This window comes from Talpa occidentalis, unplaced genomic scaffold (genome assembly GCF_014898055.3).
Source record: "Talpa occidentalis isolate TD23 unplaced genomic scaffold, MPIMG_talOcc4v2.1 talOcc4.5, whole genome shotgun sequence".
NCBI classification, from domain to species: Eukaryota; Metazoa; Chordata; class Mammalia; order Eulipotyphla; family Talpidae; genus Talpa; species Talpa occidentalis.
In genome coordinates this window covers 99,285,880-99,296,012 of record NW_023604861.1, presented here as the reverse complement: position 1 = coordinate 99,296,012, position 10,133 = coordinate 99,285,880, and the positions used below count along the sequence as shown (strand labels likewise).

The 10,133-nt window shown below is 50.2% G+C and overlaps 1 protein-coding gene across 2 annotated transcripts in view; it reads right to left on the bottom strand.

The window, feature by feature from the left end:
- Positions 1 to 4,666: 4,666 nt before the first annotated feature.
- The window catches only part of CUNH2orf92 (chromosome unknown C2orf92 homolog), a 35,810-nt gene continuing 30,343 nt past the window's right edge, over positions 4,667 to 10,133 (bottom strand). For both annotated transcript variants that reach the window (XM_037527896.2, XM_037527897.2), the window contains 3 exons: positions 8,114 to 8,224; positions 6,640 to 6,790; positions 4,667 to 5,110 (listed from right to left, as the gene is read on the bottom strand). In XM_037527896.2, the coding sequence (XP_037383793.1) occupies positions 4,993 to 5,110; positions 6,640 to 6,790; positions 8,114 to 8,224 (380 nt within the window). In that variant the 3' untranslated portion in view covers positions 4,667 to 4,992. The remainder of the gene's footprint in view (positions 5,111 to 6,639; positions 6,791 to 8,113; positions 8,225 to 10,133) is intronic.

Here is a 10,133-nt window from a genome sequence, read left to right as displayed (position 1 = left end):
TTTTGGAGTTCCCTATTTATTGAACACTAAGTACTTGTTCTATGCCAGTCTCTATTCTAAGCACTATAGAGCTGCTGTGACCTGCACAGATGAAAATCTCTTGCCTTGTAGAGCTGATATCCTACTGGGGGAAATGGAGAAGTAACAAAATAATATTCTATGGAGTATATCAGGTGGTTTCAAGTGCTAGGAAATAAAATAAATTAGGAAAGAGTGGAAAGGTATGTGAGTGTGTGGTTTGAACAAAGGGACCAGAGCAGGCCTCAGTGAGGGGGAAACCTGTGAGTCAAGACTTGAAGGAGGCTCAGGAGGGACCTTGGAAATATCAGGGGAAGAACATTCCAGGCAGAGGGAATGGTAAGTGCAAAGGCCCTGGGGCAGGACTATGACCTCTTTGAGGTGGGAGTTGTTTGTTCCTGGCTGCATTCCCAGGAACTGGAGTGGCACTTGGCGCATAATAGTGTTCAATAAATATGGCATGAATGGGTGAAAAACCCAGATACTGGGTTTAGGAAAAACCTGCTCAGGGCTCAAATGATTCCCATGGTTGTTACCCCCTCTACCTGTTGGTTTTATTCTCAGAAAATGTTTCTCCTCTGGTCCAAGATAGTAACTCAGCTTCAAATTTCACTTGAGGAGTAAGAATTTCTCAGTATTGTCAAAAAAAGCCCCTACACAGCTCATTGACTGATTGGTCCACCCTCCATCAGTCCCTGAAACCAGCAGATGCAATGCAAGAGTGGCTGAGGATCAGGTCACATGCTACCCTCTCCCCACAGTGACATGGAGAAGAACCCCAAGGGAAGTCAGAAGGGGGGGGCAAGGGTGCTGGGCCAAGAGCCCAAGTTTTATAGAATAATCATAACCAACATTCATTGAGTGCTACTGTGCATTGACACCAGGGGAAGGGACAGTTCATGCTCACAAGAGCCCCATGAAGTTGTGAGCCCATTTTACTTACATAGAAATTGAAGCCAAGAGGAAACCGAGGCCTGACATTTCGCGGCTACTAAGTGGCAGAGCTGGGAACTCCTTTCAGAAAGACCCAGAACCTCAACCCTGAAATCCCTTCGCGGTCTGGTGGTCACCCGTCTCCAAGTCAGAGATGAGCTGGCTGGATCAGTCACGGAGCTGACGGCGGAAGCCTTACATGGCAGCAAAGTGAGAACACAAAGGAGCTACCTCTGAGCAAAGGGAATGGCTGGGGTGGGGAGGGGGTGGAGGGGCGCCCATGGTCTATGGTGGAGGACTATGGTGCTTTGGTGGCGGGTGTGGTGTGGTGACATACATCTGAGGAAGTGTGAATCTATTCTCCTAAATCATCTACAGTGTTGTAAACCAAGGTTACCGCAATAAAAAGAAAAGCCCTCTTCCTCCTCACCCTCCTCCTCCCAACACCCATTTCCCCACCCTCCCTTCTCCCATCCTTCCCCTCCACCTTATCCCCCCACCCCCATACACCTTATTCTCTCCCCAGCTTCGACCCAATTTTTCCTCTCTCCACCCCTCGCTCCATGGGTGCTAGGACTGGCCATCCAGTGTGGCAGGATCAGGCTCACAGGAAGCACCTTCCCCTCTGCTGGGGAGGGGGCGTTCTTGAGGGAGGGGTACACAAGCTGCCTGGGGCTACCAGCCTCCTCCAGGCACTATACCTGCCCTCAGCACTGCTGCTACCCAGAGGCGGCAGCCCTGCTGGCCACAACCACAGAGGGCCCTGTGGTCTGCCCCACCACTGTGCACCTCCCTCGACTCCATGAATACACCCCCACTCCTCACAGCCTCAGCCCAGCGACCCCCACCCAGCCCAATCGGACATACCCTCAAGACTCAAAATATCAGGGAAGTTTACACGGCCGTGGATTAGCTTCCGAGGATGGCCAGAACAAAGTCCCACACGCCAGCAGTTAAACAACAGAAATTTATTATCATAGCCTGGAGGCCTCGAGTCTAAACTCAAAGTGTCAGCAGGGCTGCAGGCGAGCTGGAGGCTTTCAGGGAGAACCCTGCCTTTCGCCTTCTCCAGCTTCTGGAGACAATCACAGTCCCTGGCTTTCCTGGTTTATGGCCCTATCACATCAATGTCTTGCCCCCACCTGAAAGCCCCTCCCTTTTTTTCTTATTAAGGTACCCTAACACCATCATCACTGTAGGGTAACCAAGACCAAGTAGATGTTCAAGGATGTAGCTTCAAAAATCATTTAGAAATCCATTAGAGGGCTGCTGTAGTGACCAGCCAGGTTGGTATCAGGGACAAGAGTGGAAAGGCAATTAAGTATAAATCGTTCCACCCAGAGTGTGTCTCCTTTTATTTTGAACTGGCAGCTGCTCAACATTTGTGGACAAAGAAAATAAGAATGAAGTGAGGGTCTTTAAAGCTGCTCCATCTCTGTAGGAAAGTGACTCCCTCTTGCACTGGCGCTCTCTTAGTTGCCCTACTTCGGGGAGACAGCCAAATTCCCCATTGTTTCCTTCGTCCTATGCCTGTGAACCATAGACAAACCTATTAATCTTAATAGTACAAAGATGCACATAACACCTCCCCTGGACCCCTGATGTCACAAGTTTTACACCAGCTCCTACTCATGAGTTAAATATTAAGCTTCAGTGGAGTATAAGCAAACACCTGATAGGATGGGAAATCTGGATCCTTCTTCAATCGCAAGCCATGTCCACTGGCTCTGGCTCTGATGCATTTAAAAAATTTTAGGTGTGATTAACAGTTGCACCTGCTTCATTCTTTAGACTCAAACTACCTTTGCACCTTGGAGGAACTTACTCGTTCTCACATCTGCACAATCTTCCATTCAAGTTCACATAGTCCTACCTTGGATGTAGTCTGAGTGAATTCAACAGTAGCCCCTCATAAGATATGCCCACATCTCAATCCCTACCCTGCGACTTCTTTAGAAAAAGGGTTTTTGCAGATGTAATTAAATTAAGGCTTTTGAGATGTGATAATCCTGGATTATCTGGTTAGGTGCCAAATCCAATAACAAGTCCCAAGGGGCCTTCTGAAGACTTTGGAGTTGACAGGTTGAGCTACCCAATGGCACAGACTGTGGATCTGGACTGGAGCCCCAGCTGCCTTAGCTATGTGACCTCTAACTGTGAACTTCACACTTGCAGTAAAGTAAGGATAATCATGCCGAAAGGGATTTATATACACAACAGTTTCTCAGAGGTGCAGCTTATCAAGGTGAGGAAAGGTCCCAGGCGGAATTCTGCAAGATGACCCGAGAGAGAGAGGAAAAGAACATCAAGGCTGGCAGTCAGCAGGAGGGCTGGATCCTCTCCAGCTGGAGAGAGAGTGAGCCTGGGTGCGTGCTTCAACCAAATGATGCCTGAAGCTGCTGGAACTATACCTGTCTGAGCAAGAACCACCAGTACCTGGTCAGCAGCAGCCTGGGAGCAGATGGCCAGTGGTACCAAGTGCACTCCAATCACCAGGGGTGAGCTCCAGCCAGGCTTGTGGTCACAAGGCCATACCCACCCTGACATGAGGGTGGTTCTGCTCTGGTCTTGCCCTTGATCCACAGATCCTAGGGGAAGGACCCCCTCTACACTTCCCCTGCCCTCCTGAGGCCACCCCCTCCATTAGGGCCCTACTCCCTCCCAGCCTACCACACCCCACCCAGACTCCTCCCAGCTGCGGAAAGTGCTTGGGCCCTCAGGCCATGCCCCTCAGATGCCTATTGGGCCAGGTTCCCCACCCCGACCACACTTGTCTGGACTCTTTACTTGGGCCACACTTACTTCTTGAGTGTTACCTCAGACCAAGCTCCGGCCCCTGCCCTTTAGTATCCCAGAGGCCTGATCTCTCTGCTAGGACAAAGGGGTGGGGCACCAAGCCTGCCATTGTGCTCTTATTGGGACTCATGGGGTTTCTCCTTCTGTAACCCGACTGGTGCTACCAGAGGGTGTCAATTCCTATCAGGTTGCAGCCACAGCTGCAGGACATGGATGGGTCCTGGAGCCAGTGGACCCAAGGGGTGATTCAGCCACCTGTGAGGGGCAGAGTGTTCTTCTCCAGTCACTACAGTGATAGCCCAGAGCAACCAAGGACCCTCCTCCCTGGACCCTCTCTCCTTGCTCTGCCTTCCAAAATAGGGGTGAGTATTGCCTAAACTACAGCCAGTCACTTTTTCCCCGCAACACCAACCAGAATTCCCCCACCCCACCTTCCTCCTCCCCTATGAACCCCAGAGACACCCCAACCCTCACACTCTTGGCCATTCTAGCAAGGGGAACACAGACATAAATGCCCTGCCAAAGGTTTCAGCCAGCTGTCTGCAGTTTCCTCAGAAGCCCATGAGGACTATACCTGATTGGAGTATCTTTGGTTTCATCATTGTATTTTGACTTTGCCTCTATATTAGACTAGGTGTTCAATTAATATCTGTTCAATGAATGGCTGAATAAGTGAACTAATGCTTTAGTAAGTAAAGCAATCCACTGCTTATCAAGTTTGTCTTTGGGCTAATGTGCTAAGTCTCCTGCATTAGTCTTTAGTGCCATACCAGTATAAGCATCCTGTGGTAAAAGTTTTTTCTTGGTCCATTCAAGACTGAAACAAGGAGGGAAAAGTCTTGCAGACTACACCTCACTGTCAGAAATCCAGTTGCCTCTCCGTGGTGTTTAATTTTTTTTAAAGATTTATTCATTTTTATACAAGAATCAGGGTACAGGCCAGATGCGTGGGAGGGTGAGAGGATTAACCAGAGACAGAGCAGGGAGCAGAACAGGCAGACTGATGAAATACACTGTTGAGGGGAGAAGCGGGTGAGACAGGAGAGGTCTGCCACATCATGTGGGATTCTCGCCAGCCAGGATCGAACCCGCGCTGCAGAGGCTGCGGACAACCCCACAGTGCGGTGCTCAACCGCCTGCGCCACCAGGGAGGCCCTCTCTGTGGTGTTTAGATGTAGACTCGCCTCTCATCATAGCATTAAATCCTGGTGTGGCTGGCCCCACCACCTGGCTTAGACACAAGAATTATACTCCTTCTGTGTCAGTTTTTTTTACATATTTTTTGGCATTTTCTTGATACTTTTGGCACCAAGTCTTTCCATTCATTATAAAAATATTGTACGTCACGTTTGCCGAACGGAATCTGAAACAAAGCACACGAAACCATATCGCACAACTACCTATAGAGGAATGTCTACTGTCTACTCACTGGGTGATGACAGAAGCTGCCGCTTCTGAGGGCTGGATTCTACTTCCCATCACGAAGGTTTATTGTATGTGACATTCATTTTGCTTCTGGGAAACTCCTTTTCCCCCAGTTTCTCGTAACTCACTCGAACTCCTCACAGTTTGATTCACCTCCATAGGACAGAGTCACTTCTTTGGCTGCCTCCAAGAGGCACCCAAGTGAAATGGTGGGCCCATGGGTAAGCCCCAGTCAGACTTGGAGGTGGGTCAAGCTTATTCCCAAGAGTGCTTTGATTTTCTGTCTCTAACTACCATCACATGTGGGTTTCTCCCTTTGCTCCCATTTAAACCCATTCCGGTCTCACAGGAGAAGTGGATGCGAGAGGCCGAGGGCTGGGTTACAAGTCCCAAAGTCCCAGCATTTTCATTCTATGGGGCCTACACCTTAAGGGGGAGGGGGGCCAGGGAAGCAAACATTGTTTAAAAATGAACAATGATGTAAAAAATACATTTAAAAAATTATAAAAAAAAGAAAATGATGTCACACTTGTTGGGCATTTAATACTGCAGCCTCAGAGTAAGGTGCTGAGGGGTTGAGCGGGGGAGACACTTCACCCTTCATCACACACTCCCCCTTCTCTGTGGCTAAGCTGAGTAACCAACAAAGTGTGGGCAAGAACTGAAGGGCCCCAGGGCTGCTGCTCTTCCCAGGGGTCAAGCCTGTGTGTTCCCAGGGAGACTGAGCAAGGCAGGCCATGTTGAGATACAGTTACAGCATATTCATAATCCTGGAAACGATTTGCTTTCTAGGGTCTTCCCATAATTAGAGTCACTGTGCTTGAGCTCTGTCATTCGGGAGATAATGGCAATATTTAACAACTGATGTAAACAGGCCCTGGTCAGTCAGAATGACCACTGTTGGAGCAGACCCCAGAGGGCCGCTTGTGTGAGATGTTTCATTTGCAGGATCATGATGAAGACGGGGAAATCCATGTGGATTCTTGGAAGGAGCTGTTGACCCACAAGAAGGCCACCTTTCCATATTCAAACAACCAGCACTGCTGTGCCAGCGTGAACGACTGAAAAGCAGAGGCTCTCAACAACTCCAACGCCTCATCCTACCTGCCTTCTTAGCACCGACTATGCCTTTCTTTACCACATCCATATTCCTATTTCCTGATCTTTCAGCCAATGGCTGTACCATCTCCTCTGTCAGTAACCTCGCTGTGAGAAAGGTGTGTCCTAATTTGTGGTGAGCAAGCATGGCCTAGGCCAGTAACCCCCAAACCTGGCTGCTGAACAGGACCACCAAGGAGCATGTAAAATCCAAAAGCTGGGTCATGTGCATTTTTAAACATGGTAGATGGTCCTCATGCACAACCAGGCCCACCTCCTAAATCTGGCATCAGCAGAAAGCTCTGGGGCAATGTGGGGGCAAATACTCATGAGTTCCTGAAAGGTAAATGGGTGCTAAGAGTCACTCACAATGGCTTTTTCCTCCTGATGAACGAAATCAACAAAACCAGCAACAGCACTGCGATCGACAGGATTCCTGTGATTGATGCAGCAGCCAGGATGATGTTCTTCTGGAGGAAGCTCAGGAGCTCAGCGCATGGCACCTCCTGGTTTGAGACCGCTATATGAGAAGACACGCACCAGAGTAAACATAGAGATGACTCCACAGAGATCCGCAGGGACAACCTATTTGTTCTGCAGCAGAAATTAAAACCTCAGCATCTTAGACAGTAAGTCCAGATGTCCTATTGGGGGAGGAACTGGTTTTGTTGAGGAAAATATAAGCTGTATGTTGGTGGAGGTGAGATGGTGAAGATATGAACTGGCAAATGGCAAAGCCACCAAAGAGCCATAATTTGTTTCAACAAGTCATAATTTATAGGAGGCAAGGAGGGGAGTTCAGATGGAGGAAGGGGCTGGGGCACTATGAGAGGTGGAAAGTCCCACTGCCGTTGCTTTGAAGAACAACAGAGAGTCCAATATTTGATCTGAGCTGCTTCCCTTCCTCCTTTCCCACTCCCAACTTCAGGAAATCCTCATGTAAGATAAACATGGTGCCAGAGATGACCCCAAGTTCTTGCACCCCTCAAGTATTTGCAGAAATCTTGAGGGTAAGATTTGGAATGCTACCAAATGCGGGCTTGGGAATACAGACAATCTTAGCTCTCAAAACAAGGAGACCCCAGATATCATCAGAGACTTCTAGAACTTCAGACAGCCCATCTGTTTCAAAAATGAAAAAGAAATCAGAGAACTAGGGTATAATATAGGGTATAATATAATACAGGTACAATCACAAGAGTTGGGTGGTGTTGTGTGGAGAGTTGCTGGGGGGAGCCAGTGATGCAGGCAGGAGAATGCTGGCTAAGGACTCTCTCAGGTTATGGGCCATGTCAGCTTCCTGCCTCCATCTGTGCTGTATCCAGAAGCAGCAGCATCAAGCACTGAAAGGTCTCTGCTGGAATAATCCAACACTTAACTTGTCAGAGTAAGGAAGTAACAAACAGGTGTAACTGGCAGCAGATGGCTACACGGCAGGTGTGTACTGGGCTTAGTACCAGCATGGAGCCATATGAACACTGTCTCCCCACTCTGAACAGGCCTGGCCTATCGGGACCAGGTGAACATTTGGACCATAATCCTCTTGCTGGTCAGAGAGCCTCAGTGCACGGTGCAACAGGGGCCCAGAAGATGCCCATGTTATGAATAATCCTGGCTGCTGGCTGTGCAGGAAGAACACAAAACTAGCATCTGCTTGAAAGGATGGTCAAATTCCTGGCATTAGTTTAATTCATCATTTTAAGCACAAATCATATGTTTTTGTGGGCAAACGAAAGGTGTGCTGACATGTATTCTGTTAAAATACAATGAAAGGAGAACAGATGCATCCTGAAGTCATCTGTATTCAGGTATCTTATCTGACTCAAGCTACATAGATTATTACCTCGTCTATGTGCTTTTCCATGTGCTCCTTGAGCTATAGTAGTTAACAACTCACTTACATCCCTGCCCAACAGAGAGGGATCTGTATCCTGCTTCTCCTCTGAAACGTCACCTATAAAAGACAAAACATGTTCATCTAGAAACAATCACTGGCCTATGATTAGTTCTGTTTTTATGATGAAAGTAACTTCCTCTAAGTCAAAGTGAGAGGCTGGGGGGCCGGGTCGGGGGTTGGAGAAGAGTACACCTAGACATCAATCAGTGTAATATTTTTGTCAATTTTTTTTAAAGATTTATTTATTTATTTATACAAGCACTGGGTACAGTCAGAAGCACGGGAGGGTGACAGAATTCACCAGAGCCAGAGCAGGGAACAGAATAGGCAGACTGACGAAATACACTGCTGAGGGGAGCAGTGGGCACAACAGGAGAGGCCTGTCGCACCATGTGGGACCCTCGCCTGCAGCAGGGGATCAAACTGGTGCTGCAGAGGCTGCAGGCAGCTTCACAGCCCAGCGCTCAACCGCTGGGCCACCAGGGGAGGCCTTGTCAATTTTTTTAATCCAGCAAATTCCTAGGTAGGTAACACACGCAGAGACTGAGACCATCATTCTCATGCTCAAGTGTGCATCAGAATCACTGGGAGGGCTTGCTAAAATACAGGTTGCTGGGCCATACCCCAGAGTCTCTGATTCAGACCCAGGTCTGGGTCTGAGAACACGCATTTCTCACACGGAGCCTGAGTGACATTAACGCTGAGGTCAGGACCCAGCAATTAGAGGACCCTTGTGAGAACCTTTTAGCTGGCAGATAAGCCTTGGGCATGGTCTCTTAGTCCACAATAGAAATGACTTATCCCAACCAGGGCAGACCCAGCGTGCAGGGGGGCGCGTCCCCAGCATCGCTATTTTGGAGCAGGGACCTTTCTTTGGTGGAGACTGTTTGAAACTAGCAGAAGGCTCCCGGAGGAGCCAGAGGTGAGCTGGGAGGCTCGCCCAGGCCAGGCCCCTTCTGGCCTGCAGTCTGAGCCCAGAGGGGAGCGGCACCCACTGCTGGGGCAGACCAGGCGCACAGGGGAGTGCGTTCCCACATTGGCATTTTGGTGCAGGGACCTTTCTTTGGTGGAGACTGTTTGAAACCAGCAAAGGCTCCTGGAGGAGCCAGAGGTAAGCTGGGAGGCTCGCACAGGCCAGGCCCCTTCTGGCCTGCAGTCCGAGCCCAGAGGGGAGTGAGAACCCATCACCAGGGCAGACCCAGCGCACAGGGGAGCGCGTCCCAGGCATCACCATTTTGGAGCAGGGACCTTTCTTTGGTGGAGACTGTTTGAAATCAGCAGAAGGCTCCCGGAGGAGCCAGAGGTGAGCTGGGAGCCTCTCCCAGGCCAGGCCCCTTCTGGCCTGCAGTCCAAGCCCAGAGGGGAGCGGCACCCACTGCTGGGGCAGACCAGGTGCACAGGGGAGTGCGTTCCCGCATCGGCATTTTGGAGCAGGGACCTTTCTTTGGTGGAGACTGCTTGAAGCTGGCGGAGGGCTACCAGAGGAGCCAGAGGTGAGCTGGGAAGTTTGCTCATGCCAGGCCCCTTCTGGCCTGTAGTCGGGACCCAAAGGGGAGCAGCACCCACCGCTGGGGCAAACCTGGCACGCAGGGGAGTGCGTTCCCGCATCGGCATTTTGGAGCAGGGACCTTTCTTTGGTGGAGACTGTTTGAAACCAGCAGAAGGCTCCAGGAGGAGCCAGAGGTGAGCTGGGAGGCTCGCACAGGCCAGGCCCCTTCTGGCCTGCAGTCCGAGCCCAGGGGGAGCAGCACCCACCGCCGGGGCAGACCGAGCGTGCAGGGGAGCGCATCCCCCGCATCGGCATTTTAGAACAGGGACCTTTCTTCAGTAAAGACTGCTTGAAACCGGCAGAAGGCACCCAGAGGAGCCAGAGGTGAGCTGGGAAGTTCGCCCAAGATGCCGGCCAGTATCAGCAACACAGTGTCCCAAGGAATACGGCAAATTAGAAAACAGGCAGTAGGGAGTA